Raw genomic sequence first — 17181 nt, 5'->3', positions numbered from 1 at the left:
TGCCTCCCGAGTGCTGGGATTAAAGGCGTGCGCCACCACCGCCCAGCCAAGAAATAAGAATTTAAAGAAAGAACTCTCAGTGATACAATATTTTAGGCTGTTACAATATTGGGTATCTTCACTACATTAAAATTGACAATCAGTAAATGAAAAATCAGTTTGGGCAAGGAATAACCATTGAATATGACAGGATTATGACTGTATGTGATTTCTCATGTCCATCTATAAAGGGTCATTTAACCTAACCCACTCTGATGACTCATACAAATATTATCCATAGTGTAATATGTAGAGAGAGAATTCAGTTACACACTGAACAGAATTAAACTACATTCCCTAGATATTAAAAGAAATATGCAAGAGGCTTACATTAACTAGCACTTCCTTACCTAATGCACTTTTACACTTCCTTGCTGAAACCCAAGTCTCCAATTAGGTTCCTTAGCACCTCATTCTCCTAGTTTACTTATTTCACTCCTGAGGACTTCATTGTCAGCTCAGCCTCTTTGGGTGCCTCCACTGCTGTCAGGAGTTATTTTGGGTTTATATTATTATATACTTATAAATAAAAGTTTTACATGTTTATGAGGTATGAAATGACATGACGGTTTTTAATATGGCATGGAAGACAAAATCAACAAAGCTATCCTTCAGTTCAAAAACTGGACCTCCTCTGTGATAAGAACTTTCAGGATCCACTCTTCCAGCAACACTGAACTGAACAGTGATTATCCATTATTTCTATTCATGGAGTAGTAAAGAAATTGTGAAACAATGAAAAATAAAGGAAAATAAAGAAAGAAGAAAAAGGAAGGAAGGAAAAAGGGAAGGAAGGAAGGAACAAACAAATGAACAAACGAAGGAAAAGGAGACTCAAATTAGCTTCTTCCATAGAATGGAGGAGAGCTTTTATCCTTTGATTATCTTTTGTCCATCCCCCTACTTCAGTGTCTGTAAACTACCAGTGCACTCTGTGTTTCTATGAATTCAATTGTTTAGACTCCACATGAAGACAAGAAATATGCAGTATTTATGTTTCTGTGTTTAGGTTATTTTATTCAGTATCATGTTGTCCGATCCCATCCAAGTTATTGTAAGTGTCTGAATTTCTTCTTTCTAAAACTGAATAGTATTCCACTGCATATATAACTAACATTTTCATTATCCTGCTATCTTTTGATAGTCCTTTAGTTTGACTCCTTACCTTGGATGCAGTTAAGAGTGCTGCAGTATAAATATTACTTTATCATGCTGGCTTCAAAACTTTTGGGAAAAATATGAAGAGGAATAGGCAAAAAATATACAGAAGGGGTTAAATAAAAATGAAGACAAAGGAAATAAGAGGTTAAAGAGAAAACATATAGACTAGGAGAAAAAAAATTTCCAAGCTATATATCTGACAAAGAATAGATAATAACATATATGAGGAGCTCAAAAACTCTACAGGGAGAAAATAATCTTATTTTAAAAAATGAGCATAGTATCTAAATAGACCCTTCTCAAAGGAAGGTGTATAAAGGGTAATGAATACATTAAAATATCTCAATATCACTAATCATTATGTACATGTAAATTAAATAAGATATAATGAGCTAAAATATCACACCTGTTAGAATTACTAATTTTAACAATCAAAAGATTGCAAGTCCTGATCAAGATGTAGAGAAAAAGTCTTGTCTTTGAAGGAGACTTAGGGCAGGGGCCTCTGAAAACACCAGTGCAGAAATGTTCTTGGTTCTTTGGTCAGAAATGCCGGAAGAGAGTTCCAGTTCTTCATCTTCCTAAGTAAGGACCCTAGCCTGGAGGCTATTTGTGAGGGTGGGACTGAATCCCTAGTTCAGATGATAATCCCTCCTGGTGAATGGCTGTAGAATTATTAGATCAATAGATATTCAGGGTAAAATGGAGTATATCCATTCTCTGATTTCAGCCTATCACTTAAAGAGTTGAGGGCTATCTCTTCAGAGGAAGCAATGATACAGTAACATTAAAGACACAGCAAGGGAAAGCTATTTCATTTGGGTCAAGAGGATGAAATCTCTGGCCTGGGTGACCCTAACATTCCAAATTACCAAACACGTAAGTGTTAATCCTATTGGATAAATCAAAGTAACAGCTAAGGGATCATCCTTCAGGAAGGCTGATTCACAGAATGCCATGTTAAAGGGAAGGGAGGAATATTTTTCCTTTAATGAAACAATACACATTTCCTTTCCAGAATCCCTAGTTTTGTGCAGCCATTACAGAGTCATCATGAGGTTCTGTTCGGTCTGTCTATGGCTCAGAAAGATATGATTTTTCCTTTTTCTTATTTCTATTTTTTTAAAAGATGTTACCCAGAGCATAGATTTGCTTTTGATGATACTTTGAGCTTTTTCACTCTTTTCTGCATGCTTATTTCCTGCCACATGGCTCACCTCCATTCCAGCCTAACTAAAGGAGGATGGCTTTTTCTCTTCATCTTCCTTTTCTTTGCAGTTGCCAAGATTTGCAGTTTGCTCACCCAGGCTTTTTATTTTAAACTCTAATAAAAATCATCCTCAACTTTAAATAAATGAAAAAAAGAGTGTAAATGCAACTCTTGAAAAATTGTTGAGTCTCCTCAAAATAAACTAAAAGTATTATTATATGATTCAGCAATCAACTTATTGGTATTTACCTGAAGGATTCAAAAATAATATATCAAAGGATGCTTTCTCTTTAGGTCTGAATATAAGGCACATGTTGATGAGTCTTTATATATGTATCAATACCCTAGAACTCATTCCTGAGAAATTTGGGGATCACATCATATGGTATCTGACAAAAAGAAAGGCAGTCAATAAGTGATGCATAAACACATGGATTAACACATGAATTAATGAAAGTTACAGAAAAGATTCATAGAGTATGAATGAGAAAAGCATGGAGGACCAAACTCATCCCAGAAGAGTTTTGCTACCCTGGCTTCTCTACTGAGCACAAATATAAGGTATTGTTTTAGGTGCTATATTCTAGAACAATTAAAAATGCAATGCAAAAATAGCTAATGCACTAACTCCAAGTTGTGCCTTCCTGTCATTCCTTAATTCCCTAGGGCAGATTTACTATCTCTCTTGTCATGCTGTGCCTAGCACACAGCATAATGTCTCACTTTGCAAAACACTCAATAAATATCTATTGACAAATAAATTCATTCTGTTAATGGTGATTAGAAACAGTCACTTGCTGCATGGAATTAGGGCAAATGGCCCATTGAACTCAAAATTTCCAAATTTGTTAGATGAATAAGTTGTTTGTAATGATGAATATTTATTGAGTGCTTCTTTTTGCCAGACATTATACTATGCTTGTGGTATCTCCTCAGTACTGCTCTAGTGACAGGAAGTAAATAAAGGCTGCACGTTTGAATGTATTCCTCATAGAGGAGGAGGCTGCCTAACATACTCCTAGCTGTTCCCAAAGAAAAAGTGGCACTATAGGAAAAGCATCTCAAACTATTCTCATTCACTTTGGGGACTTTTTTTCTTCCTCAGCAAATATTCTGGGTATATTTAACCAATTACTCACTAAGTGAACAGCTAACCATGCATGCCAATTAGAGATTTACTGAATCAATTCATGCATCTTCTAACGTGGATCTAAAATACTACCTTCTTAGAGGAAAATCAAATGAGTACAGAGGAAATAATAGCTGAAGAAGGAAGAAGAAAGCAAAGTTTTGGCTGCCAGCTTCTATAATCCCTACTTTTTGAAATACCCTTTGTTCCACTCTTGTTACATGAAAAGAGCCAGAGTTTATTCACAGCCTGAGGCAGGCTGCTAGACAAATGTCCTCACTGTATGAATGGCTTTTTTTGAACCCACATTATCCCGTTGAGGGCTATGATTATTCTGAGCTTTTCGGGGCTGGATGTATCCCAGAAAAGGCTCCAGTAGAACAACCATATGAGCTCTACTGCTATGCTGTGTTTTCCTCTAATGAACTATTTTAAATAGTGAAATATACCCATGTGTGTATTGGTATATGTTTACAACCAAATCCACCCTGAATGGTATCCAATGACCACAGAGTAGATCAATTTCTTTTTTCCTGTGTGTTTGTGTGCATGTGTGTGTGTGTCTGTGTGTTTTAATTGATTGTGCCACCACAGAAACAATGATAACGTTCTAACAGAGTTTACCTAAGACATTTCCTGACCCTGGAAGTCTTCAATGAGTGGTCTGTACCTAATCCACAGAATGATGCTTGTGCTCATAGAGGATGGAGATTAGGGAGGAAGGGAAAGGTGAAGAGATTCAAAGAAAATAAAAAAATAGGATAACTCTAATATGCACATGTTGATCACCCCAATTTCCCTGTCCTGATGTATAGACTAAACTAGTGCTCCCTTCAGTGCACAAAATTTCTTTAATGCAAAGTGTGTATGCATAAAAGCCTAGATTTCAAAGCAATAATTAAACATGTGAGTTCTCTCACTTAGAAGTGTCTGAAGCTGGAAATACAGGTTTTTGTGGGTCCCATCTGAGAAGCACAGTTGTTGCATAGTGAGGTGGCCCACAGAATAATGAGTAAAGCTTATGTAAAGGTCCAATGTTTTCATGTAATAAACTATGGGTTTGAAGTATTCCTCCACTCAAACAAGGATTGTAGGAGAAATGACTTGTAGCTAACAGGTGTTCATACAGAGAACAAAGGAGAATTAATGCATGCAACTCAATCTCAAAGGCGCGGTTTGCATAACCTCATGCCTTCTGTGTATAATATTCAATGTAGAGAATACCTAAAATAAGTCCTCCATTGAATTAAGTCAGTAATCTGCTCAGAGATTCTAGATAGTTCTATAGCATTTTTGTGAATACTAACTCTCCAGCAGTGGATAAGATGCTCCTTAGCTCTTTTCTCTTGTCGTGGGATAGAAAAGAGGAGCCGAGGCTGCACACTGCAGAGGAAATATTTGATGTGGAATTCATGCATACTTGACTTTACATCCCCATTAGGACACTGATTAGCTGTGTGACAATGTAAACAAGTTGTTATACATATTTGCATTTCAGCTTCCACATCATGCCCTCCAAGACTAATGATGCCTATCTTTTGGGTGATTGGGAACATCAGCAAAAATAAACCTGAAGTTACCAGCACAGAAATGATAGGTGACCATCCACCCCTACCTGAAGGATAATATAGAACATCCTGTGAAGAATACATCAAGAAATATCTGGTTCCTTGCTGAGGATGTCTTTCTCTATGTTGTGAAATGTGTTGCTCTGATTGATTGATAAATAAAATGCTGATTGGCCAGTAGCCAGGCAGGAAGTATAGTGTAGGCAGGATAAGCAGAGGAGAATGCTGGGAAGTGTAAGGCCGAGTCAGGAGACACTGCCAGCCACTGCCATGAGAAGTAAGATGTAAAGATACCGGTAAGCCATGAGCCACCTGGTAAGGTATAGATTTATAGAAATGGGTTAATTTAAGATATAAGAACTAGATAGCAAGAAGGCTGTCATGGCCAAACAGTTTATAAGTAATATAAGTCTCTGTGTGTTTACTTGGGTCTGAGCAACTTGGGCCTGAGTGGGACCGGAGATAACTCCAGCTATAGTTCCTCTTCATGTTTCAGGGAAAAAAATGGACTATTGTGTATAATTCCAGTCCTTGTAAAAGTCACAAGGAGTACTAAATTGACAGTGATATAAGCAGCTTGGCAGGACTTAAGTCACTCCTCACTGTTTCATCACATAAGGACTTAGGTCACCACATGATTTTGTACAAAACATGACTTTGGGGTAGAAAGTCCACTGACCTAAAGTGATCACTAAGTGGTCAGTACCTCAGCAGCTTACCCCAGCATAGTGACTAAATAATAACTCAGAACACAGTAGAATGAAAGACACATTGACCAAGTTAAACTTGGAACTGTTCTGAGAATATATATCTTAAAATAGCTAGGTTTCATAAATAGATATCTGCTAACACATGGGTGGAAGTGGACATGTGACTTTTATGTGTTGAAGTGAGTGTGGATTTTGGCTGCGAGGCAAGACAAAGGTAAGTGCTGAAAATATACAGAATGTAAGGTCTCTTGTTCAGCACTTTCCCCTAGGCATTATTCAGGCTGCTTATTCTAAAGCACACTGAGAAATGTTGTAGCATATAACAAATGAATACCTGAATGCATAGCATTTGGAATACTCAGAATGACTTATAAACAGGGATGCAGCTAAAGCCTCCCAATCACATCAGAATCAGTTTTCAGAAACATGCTGCTGTGATGATCTTAAGTCACAGAAGCTGATTATGTCTATGTGTTAAGAAGGCAATGTCTCAATGATGACAGCCTCTGGAATAGTTTAGGGACTGATACCTGGGGTCACAAGTATCTTGAGTAGAGCTTTATTTACCATTTTGCTCCAGGACAATAGAAAAGAAGTAGCAGTACTTTTACTGCTTCTTCAAACATCCCTTGTTACTTCTCCATTTTCTACCTTAAGTATATTCACATATGGGTCAGGAAAAAGCTCTTTTGCCTACATTTAGAAGCTCTATTAATTACATTTTTTTTTTTTTTTTTTTTTTTTTGGTTTTTCGAGACAGGGTTTCTCTGCGTAGCTTTGCGCCTTTCCTGGAGCTCACTTGGTAGCCCAGGCTGGCCTCGAACTCACAGAGATCCGCCTGGCTCTGCCTCCCGAGTGCTGGGATTAAAGGCGTGCGCCACCACCGCCCGGCTTAATTACATTTTGAAACAAGAACATGTGCTACAGTTGCTTGTAAGAAAGATGTTGGTCACAAGGTGGCAGATTACCACACTCCTATGGAAAAGCTTGGTTAGTTTTATAAAAGCACAGGATGGTAGAGGAAAGAGACAAGAAAACTTTTAAAGTCTGTGTGTGTGTGTGTGTGTGTGTGTGTGTGTGTGTGTGTGTGTGTGTGTGTGTGTGTGTGTGTGTTGGAGACTGTGGATATCATCCACAGTCTCCAACATCTAAAGATCAACATCGAAGGACTGCCTGTCCAACTGTGACCTCTAATCACAGGGCATCTCCTGAAGAGGTCCATGTAATTGACATGATAAAATTTCTGAACTGGTAGCTGCCACCAAATACCAGGTTTTCTGACAATTTGATTTTTTTTCTAGTGTACTGATTCCAGCTCTGTTAGAACATTGCAGTCATCTTGGGAGTTATTCTCTAAAATAATTCCACCACAAGAGTTCCTGCATCATTGTTGCCGGTTGGTTGGTTTTAGGTCTGATGCTGAACTCAAGCATCAATATTATTTAAAAGGTCCTCAGGTGACTCCACTGTGAAGTTAAAGTTGAGGATGGGACCTGTCCTTGGTGCATGTGCTGGCTTTTTGGAACCTAGGGCATATGCTGAGACACTTTGCTCATCCTTGGTGTAGGGAGGAGGGGACTGGACCTGCCTCAACTGAATCTACCAGCCTGGGCTGAATCCCCAGGGGAGACCTTGCCCTTGAGGAGATGGGAATGGGGCAAGGATTGGGGGGGGGAAGGAAGGCTGGGGGACGGGAGGAGGGAGGACAGGGGAATCTGTGGTTGATATGTAAAATTAAATTAATTATAAAATAAAAACATTTTTTAAAAAAGTTGAGGATGGCTATGCTAAAGCAGTCATTAGGCAAAAGCATTCCTCAGTTCTAGGTTGACCTGTGAACTATGATACCAAGCACTTTTTTGTTTGTTCGTTTTTAAAGACAGGGTTTCTCTATGTAGCTTTGTGCCTTTCCTCGATCTCACTCTGTAGACCAGGCTGGCCTCGAACTCACAAAGATCTGCCTGCCTCTACCTCCCAAGTGTTGGTATTAAAGGCATGCACCACCACTGCCCAGCTACCAAGCACATTTTTATTTAGTTCAGTTGATATTCTTTCACATAGTGAGGTAGAAATCCTTTCTTGACTAGGGATCAGTACATTATTTCCAGTCTAGCACAAGCTGCTTATCTAGTCATGCACTAGAAATAAACAATTACATTCCCAGACTGATACACAGACAGCACTTGGAGTAGGTGGGAGCCTTCTAGGAAGGGATCAGCTACTATTACTTTTTAAATGGGTTTCTTATCAAAGGCTTGGTCTGATAGGAATGCACTGCTTAGTAGAGCCAACAGAAAGTTTCCCAGGGTGAGTTTTGTGGGTTGTTAATAGAGGTCAGAAGTAGGTAATTGCAGTAGCTACAAGATGACCTTTAATATAGAAGTGAATTAAGTAAGATAGCTTCAAATTAGCAATACTTCTCAAAACCTTAAATGGAGCTATGTACATTATCACTCTCTAGGAGTGGTGTGTAATTTACAAAACATATATTTTGCTGTAGAATTTATCTCTAAATGATAGCATCTGACATGATCAATGATTTAAGAAATGTAACTGGAAAGCATTGATCTGATCAACAAAACCAACATGTGGTCATGTAAAACAAAATAATGAGGGTTTGGATTATGGCTCAGTGGTAGGGTTATATGCCTATCACGTAAATGGCCCTGGATGCCATTTCCCAGCACTGAAAGTAATAAAAGACAGGCTAGGTATCAGATCAGAGGGAGCAGCACATTCTAGTAACACTTCTTCAGTAAAGGAAAATGTCCAAACATTATAGTTGACCTTAATTGGGGACATGAGCAAAAAATGTCATGCAGGCTTTTATGGTCATGGGACATGATTGAGCTGGGTCCCAAAAAGTTGGGTAAGAAGGACACGTTTTCTTAAGTGGTTTATCCACTGGCTATGGAAAAAAGAAGAGTTGAGATACATAGCCAAAGAGAATGCTGGCAACATGAGTGCCAATATGATTGGATGGTTTCCATATTTTTCATATATGATACTTTGATTTTGACTTTGGCCTTTTTTATTTTAGTCAAAATCACTATTATTACCCAGTGGAACTCCAGGTCACTTTCCCATAACAGTCACATTAAACATAAATATATGAAATGGATTATCAGAGTTAAATTCACCCAGCAGAAACCTCCAATTGTAATATTAACTAATATAAACCTCAATAAGGGGAAAAATTGCCACTACAATAGAAACACATAAAACTCAATGTGGTAGGAGGTCTGCTGCTTTAAAACGTGAATCATATTTTCAAAGAAAATATGTTTATCAGTTTCTACTGTACAAGCCTGCCTGGAGATGGGATTAGGATGCATATATTCAATGAAAGAATAATAATAAATGCTCATTGTCTCCTGAAATTGAATTATTGGCTGCTAAGTATACTTCTTTGATTAGATCATGAGTTTTTTCAGAGAGAGAAAAGCTCTGCCCAAATTCTTACTTAATTTCATAAAAGGTGAAGAAATAAGAAAGAAGGGGGATTGTATTTCAGCTCCATAGATTGCTTCCTAGGGTTATTAGGAAATAAGTGGTCTTCTAGGAAATAATTGACATGCAACCACAAGAAACACATCTGGCTACATGGTGGGGAAAGGATATGCTTTTCTCATTGCTGATCAGCAAGGCCTTCTGATTTCCAACTTTTATGCTGACCAATATCTTTATCATTCCTGAGAAACAGCAGTTAAGCTGGCAATTGCTTCAATGAGTGTAGAAAGTTTTCTGGTGTCCTTTAGTTATTCTTGAGATCAGAAAGCAAAGGCAGGGGAACATAAGTCACACTTGCTCTGTAATAAAAATGTTAAGCATAAAATGTTTACATCATCATCTAAACACACAATCCCAGTTTTTAATAGAAAAGGAATTTCTTCTCAATTGTCATCCTCAAGTGGACACACAAAAACATCTTTCCTAAAAGACCTTTTCAGGTATCCAGTATCAGAGGTGGTTATTCAATTGTAACTTAGCAACAAAGGGATTTAATAGGATTTAATAATAGTAGTTTAGTTTTTATCAAACTGTCTAGTAATTCAAATCAACACTAAACATGTTTTCCAAAAGGGAAATTCGTATTAAAATGAAAAATCACAACAAGAGCAAACAATATTTTTTTAAAAAAATGAAAAAAAAGAAAACCCTGTATTTTCACAACCATGCTGCTTCATATTCTCCTACCTTTGTCCCTCTATTAATAGCTAGGCAAGACTGATGTTCATGATGACATATGCTTGCTCTGAGGTAGAGAAACCAAGGCAAGAGTCAGAATAACACCCTTGTTATGGTTATAAACACAACCTCTTAAGCATTTAGCATAAAATTTTGTTTTCACTTTGCTGGTTAAAGGTATGGTATATTATCACCAAGCACTAGGACATATTTTATTCCCTGAAGGATACTTGTAGGAATGAAAACTTTAGAGATGCCCCAAGGGATAGGAATGTATGTGTATACACACCCACATTCATACATGAATACAAAACAATAATCAGACCAGAATCCAAGTGTCTGATTACAAGATACTTACAGATCACTGAGCTTGATGCTATTTTTATATCACATTAACCTCCAAAATTACTACTAAAATAAAAATGTTCACTTGTAAAACCAAACACTGGAAATCCACTATCTCTTTATCTCTCTGGATCTTGAGCATTATCCACTTGCAAGCTTAGGTATCTTGGCTGTGACTCTCTTTTTAACAGTCTTCAAACATTAAGAAAAGCCCAGTGAGTATCATTTAGGAAATAGAAGCTATGCTGAAAATAGATCAGTTTCCAGAAGTTGTACTAAATCAGTGGTTTCATTTTGGCACTCATGGCATAGAAAGAAAAAGTGAATAAAGGAACAAAGCTATGAAGATTATACTTTCTCTTGCCAAAAGGCTCCTGGAACCACAAGAAAAATATGTTGGTAATGATCTCCACTCTCCATGCAGCAGCTTTCTTCTAACAAAGAACATTGCTGGTAGCAGGCCAAATTAGACTCTTAGATACTCATATGTTCTTCTTCAGCCAAATTCCAGTGCATGTATAAGTGCTCGCTTATATCATAAGTGGATTATATAGAAATAATCACATCATAGAAACTCACAAGAATTTGGAACAGATTTAAATTTTGTTTTGAAATTGGCTGCTCATTAATATAAACTTACTTTTAGCAAACTATAATTGGCTTTAGTGTGTCAAAAAAAAAAACCAACAAAACAGTGAGATATTTCTAAGAACTTTTTGCATAGAATCTGAAGGCCTTGAACATAATCCAAAAATGTCTTTGGAAGATAGATGACTGTGAGCAATATTAACTATGCTATTTATATCAAATCGCAAGTGATCATAAACAATGGAAATAGCCTGGCCCTTCATTACCATTGACAGCCAAAAGAAGCACCAAAACCTTACAAAAGAAAAACACATAAATATATATATAAACGGGATATTTTTGTCAATTCATTAAGAGAAAAGCAATTTTTACACAATATACACAGACGTTTTGCTATTATTCAAACTTTTAGTTTTTTCCAAGTCTTAGTGATTTTTTTTAATTATTCAGTTGATGGTTTCAAACATTATATGGTCATCCAAACAATGGATAGATTGACCATTGTTTGTTCTTGCTTTGAAATTGTAGGAATCCACATCTAATATCAATTAACGTCTGATGCTAGAATATAGTGACTATGAATCACATGACAATAGAATGTTTTCATGAAGCCACACAGTTTATCTCTAATATCCATTTGAAATAAAGAAGCATTTTATTTCTAGTATTTATAGCAAAATGTAACGACTTTGAGGCAGAACTAGAAACTATACCTTATAGCATTGAAAAATCAGTCTTGCAAAAATTTTCCAGGTTACCAAACTGGCCACTGAACACTTCCAAATCAATAGATATTTCACCTCCTGGAAATGACAAGATCCCATTTCCTACATGAAAGCAAGCATGTTATCCCAAGGTCTTTCCACAACATTTTAGGTTTGCTGCCATCTAAGGTACTGGGGATGCTATGCATCTGTATAGGGATAAAATGTTTTCATTCACTTATCTATGTTCACCAATAGCATAGGAATCCTTCCTTGTTTGAAAGGGTAAAGTATGGTTTTAAATAGTGTTCAAATGTCTCCAAAGAAAGTTTCTGATGAATCTAATACTATTGATAAATGATTATTAGGAATAAGAAAGGAAGTATTAGTTCTGCTATGTTAAAGTTTCTGCCGGGAGGACAATCGATCATCTGAAAGAAGACAGTGGTAAGTAATCTTTAAAACATTACAGGTGAGAAGATAACAGTAACATTTAACATATTGACAACCACTGAATCTATGGATCTGAAATGACAGATTAAAAACTATTCATCCCTCCTAGAGAGTCTAACCCACATCTGAAAACATTCATGACAGTATGCACAATGCACTCCAGGTGGTGCTTGAAAATTAACAGATCCTGTCAAAGTATATGCAACAATAATTCAGGGGCCTTAAATTGATTAGACTATTTATTTAATAAAAAATATTGTCAAGAAATTTCAAGTTTCTAACCAAATCCTTACTGAACTTAACCAGTAAGTTCTTTAACAACGATTTGTTACCCAAACCAACATATTCAGTCTGCTTACCAATATACAAATGCCACTGTGGGTATATATATCCACATATATGCAGCATGAGAGAAAAGAAAGCAGAACATACTGGAACATTCTGTATATAATAAAATAATTATCATTGGTTAAAATTCTTGTTTCAGGAACATTAAAATCAAGTTAATTTCTTCTCAACTGAAGCACCATGAGAAGGATTTTACCCATTGGAAAGGGTCATCATTTATACCTGCAGGTGACTAGTCATTGACTCACAGCCAAAGTAGATGGTTTATATTAGCAAAAGTATTGGTAGAAAACAAGTGCTAGTGTTCTTTTCCATTGCAAAAATAGACCTGAACATAGAGACTTCTCATTTTCTGCCTATGAACACTTACAATTCTGTTGGAAGAAAGAAAGGGACATTTTGAGGTGAAACATTTTGCTTTCAAAACTGTGAACTATAGCTTACTGTGAGTCATTCTCTTATACACCAAACTTTAAACAAAACCAGGTGTCACTGTTTTCCACATCAGAAACATGGCTGTAATGAGGATTCTTATGAAGTTGCAAAAGAGCAACTCGATATAGGAACAAAGTCACTTACAGAATATATGAAGAGATTATGCAAAAAGTATACTCCAACTGCCATTGAGATGACTGCTGCCACATCCAAAGTTGTAAACTGGAAAGCTCCATCAATCATGAATGACCAGAAGAGAATTTCTTACTGTAAAAGAGCCTCTCATATGAATTGCAATATGCAAAGGTCATTTTGGAAGTGGAAATGCACATTTGACAACAATAAAATCACCTCATTGCATTTGTAATGTGAAAAATCATCCTGTTTGATACATGCAAAAATGTTGGAATATGCATAAATACTCTTTCTCACCAGAGGAGGTAAGTTAGAGATCGATTTGTGACATGGACTAGAATGAACACCATCTCAATTTGAGTTTAAATAAGTAGCAAGTTGAGTTCTCCAAACCTGTATTGAGCTGGAAAAAAAAGATTAAAAACTCCTCATTGTTTCCTGGAGACATGCATTTCACTGTGGCAAAGTGCAACTGGACGTGCATTACATGGGGAGTCTGGGACTGCGTCAGCGAACTAAGTTGACCATGAGCATTCTTCCGAAGCAATGCAGAAGCTTTATGGAGTGGAGAATAGATAGAAAATTTGAAACAATCTTCTCATTATTTCCTTTTAGAAGTGTCATTCCTCAGCTGGCTGCTGCTTCAGGAATGCAAGGTGAGGGGAACAGATTTGGGCAGGTGTTGGTTACAGGAGCAAGCAACTTTGGCAGCCAAAATGAAATAGTGTCATGACATCAACTGAAAATGTTTCAGCTGCAAGAAGCAGGATGCTGCACGCTGTGCTGAGATGACTGTATTCTACAGTGTCCCATCTGACACTGCATAACACAGACACCAATGAGCCGGGGTCTCCTATAGCTGTCACAGGGACTGAACAATACACAGCACACCAGACAGCAATGCACAATCCAAAACAGGAGAGAAGGGTAGGGAGGGAGAGGGAGCAGAGTGAGAGAACACAAGCAAAACACGTGTCTGTCTTGAACAAACCTTCGGGTTCTGTGTTTTCTTTGTGGTGCACTTGCTTCAGCGGGCAGCAGAAGATTTCGTGACACTTAGCACGAAAGGGGGACTCTTTTTTCTTTAATTCCGCGGATTGGATGGAATCTTGCCGTAACATAATGTATTCCTGTGTGCCAGGGGGGGCGTCATCCAGAACTGTGGTCACCACATAACAAAATGAACTCAAGTTAGAGCTTCATGAAAGTAGTGAACATCTTCAATCAAACCTAGTCCCAGGGAAGACTAATGTAGCAACATTTTTATACAAAGTTTTAAGGAAATTAATAACATATCTAATAATTTTACTCTAATAACACATCTAATAATTTTATTTTAAGGGGTTGAAAAGACTCCTGGGAAAAACTAGCTACTAGATAATCTATATCTGCTTTGCTAGTACAATCACATTTTAATAGTGGTAAATTATACCAATATTATAATATTTTCATGTTGATAAGCATGTTGTATTTTTAAAAAATACTGCATAGAGCTCACGTTTCAATTTAAGAGGCTATATAAGTATTTACAGATGAAAATGCACAATGTCAACCAATAATCTCTTACGTTTCTCTTCTCAATCTGACCCTGACAAGGCCCTGACTTCCATGTTGCTCCCTATGCTTTGACTTCAAAAAAGAACCCAAATCCTTGTAAATATCCTTCAGATGTTCAAAGTACTTTAATGAAGATGAGAGCCTTTTACTGAGTGCCCAAAACTTAACAGTGGATCAAAGACCTACCTGGCGGAATTGTGCAAGAATAGGTCCAGGTTTACAAATTTAGGCCTTAGATGTCTACTAGGCTCTTGTGAGCTCTGGTTTTCTTCTTAGGCTCCCTGTGTGTTTAAGCAGGGTTCTGTCTCATTACTGTCTTTCGCTGGAAAAGCTGGATGTGTGCCTTTATAGGGTCCACAGCTACTTTCTTTAGTTTGAAAACCACCCACTGAAGTGGGTGCAAATTTGATTTGCATTTGCAGAAACAGGGAACTGACCCAAGAATGGAGGTTTTTCTTTCACACCCTTCCCCAATGAGGCCATTCCATTTCCCTAGGAGTGAGTCAGTGCCTCCAAAGCTGTGATTAATGGTGTGCTGACTCATTCTACTCCCCCAAATGCATACACTTAACATGCATTTAGAAGGACTGATAGATCCCACCAGCCCATTTCTTACAGGGAGAATAATGCCCATGGTGTACAAAATAAACAACTTATGGCTGAATTTAGATGATATCCAAAGGCTCTGTGTTTGGCCAAGATTTCAAAATTCATTGGCTGGGATTTCAGTGGCCTTAAAGAACTTTCCTTCATGTAGGGGAGAAACGGTATGGAAAACAATGCAACTAAAAAAATTTCCATTTAGGCTTCAGAAAAAGTTCTTGATGGATAGCCTATATGAGCCTATATGTAGAAATATTATTAAATTATGCAAGAAGGTAGTGAATATTTCAGTTCAATTTTCCTCTAGCATTCAGCTGCAGTAATCAAAAATATTGTATAGACACACTATATCACAGTTTTTCCTGGCAGAGAGTTCCCTTCATCTACTAGTAGTGTTACTATAACTTCTTAGAATCTTGTTGGTGAGTGCACATGTTTGCTAGCAACAGCTGCTGTTCAAAGTGTTTGCAACCATTTCCTACCATGGGCAGATAGTCATGATAATATACACACTTCTCATATTCCAGTATCACACCTGAAGAAACATTCTGGTTTTACCATTCAAGATATTAAAAGAAAACTCTCCAAATTGGAACTCATAAAAACACAATAACCATTATATAAAAACCAAGAAATTCCATTTTTAGGAACTGATATATAGAAAACATTTTTTTAGATTAAGGGACAATTGGGGCTTAAAAAAACATGACTTTTGGATAATGCATAAGAAGAGCTTATTACTAGGGACTACACAATGAATATCAGTAAATTGCCTTACATTTTCATTGTTCAATACCAACAATGATGTCACAACTGGGCATTTCTGGAGATTAATGGTGGACTGAAGCTAATAGCCTTTGGCTGACTCTCCAGCCATCAGCTTTTCCCAGCTGCTCATTAATTCCCAGAAAATGTCGGACACTGCCATCATTATTGTTTAATTTGATAAAACCGGTTATCTATAACATATAACACAATTCTAGCAAAAGCAACCTGCTGACTGATACAAGAGCTAACCAGCAATTCATCATGATGGGAAAAGCATGAAGGTCACCAAAGTGCAGGCTAATTGCTTTCCACAAAATTCCCCCTCTCTCCGGTTCTTTCCTCAAATTGAATTTAGCAAGTGCAAAAGGTGCCAAGATGAGAGCATTTAAGGAGCCATCTGAGTAATAACCAAAGGCGAAGAACATTTCCTTGGAAATCGTGAACATCTGGGACTTAATGGCTTTGCTCTGGGTATCAGGCTGTCTTTCCTCAATGCCTCAAACATCACTCAATTCAGGCAAAACATAAAAAAAAGAAAAGATAGCTACTCTAACAGGATCTCGGTGCTCTCTTGACCATGAGCTAGAAATAATCTGGATTGTTCTTACCAGACATTATTGTATAAGCAATACTTCACTTGAGTCTATAAAATCCCTGAACTTGGGGCTATTTTCAATAAAAATATAGAATTTTAACAAAAAACTCTCTTGTTTATTGGACTTCCTCAAATAGGAGAGTGGCTATGCCTTTGATAGGAGCAGAAGATGAAGACCTCCCACAGGACTGAGGACGAACTATTGCATATTCCAACCATAGATTTATCCAACCTTGGAGTTATAGTAAAACTTTCTGACATTTCAAGGGTTTAGCTTGACCTCTGTTTTTCTTTCTTTCTTTTTTTTTTTTTTAACAGTTATCAAAGAATAGGTCCCTGTGTAAAAATGTGAACTACATAGCTGGTGCCCCAGCCTTGATCACAAAGCCCCCCACTCAAGACTTCAGACTCCCACAGGAGCAGTCCAAAGTTGGAGAAGAGACATGCATACACACAAATCCACCCATTCACAGACAGATGCTGACAGGCGGCATACTCAGACACAGAGGCAACAGGAGGAAGTGTAGTAATGAACAATGTTTATTATGAGCACACAATGGAAGAGTTGGTTCCCATTACAAGGAAAAAATCATTGACAACACTTGGGTGGGCCAGACTAGACCTAGATTTGTTTTCTCAGCAGAA

The 17181-nt window shown here is 37.3% G+C and overlaps 1 protein-coding gene across 2 annotated transcripts in view; it reads right to left on the bottom strand.

The window, feature by feature from the left end:
* Fgf13 (fibroblast growth factor 13) overlaps positions 1-17181 on the bottom strand; it is a 497128-nt gene that overhangs the window by 194403 nt on the left and 285544 nt on the right. Inside the window, exon 3 of one of the 2 annotated variants that reach the window (XM_015987384.3) lies at positions 14005-14172. The exons of the other annotated variant lie outside the window; for it this stretch is intronic. Coding sequence (XP_015842870.1) covers positions 14005-14172 — 168 coding nt within the window. The remainder of the gene's footprint in view (positions 1-14004; positions 14173-17181) is intronic. 2 annotated transcript variants of the gene reach the window in all.

Source organism: Peromyscus maniculatus, chromosome X (assembly GCF_049852395.1).
Source record: "Peromyscus maniculatus bairdii isolate BWxNUB_F1_BW_parent chromosome X, HU_Pman_BW_mat_3.1, whole genome shotgun sequence".
Taxonomy (NCBI): domain Eukaryota; kingdom Metazoa; phylum Chordata; class Mammalia; order Rodentia; family Cricetidae; genus Peromyscus; species Peromyscus maniculatus.
Note: the sequence above shows the minus strand (reverse complement) of the source record. Positions and strands in the feature narration are given on the sequence as shown.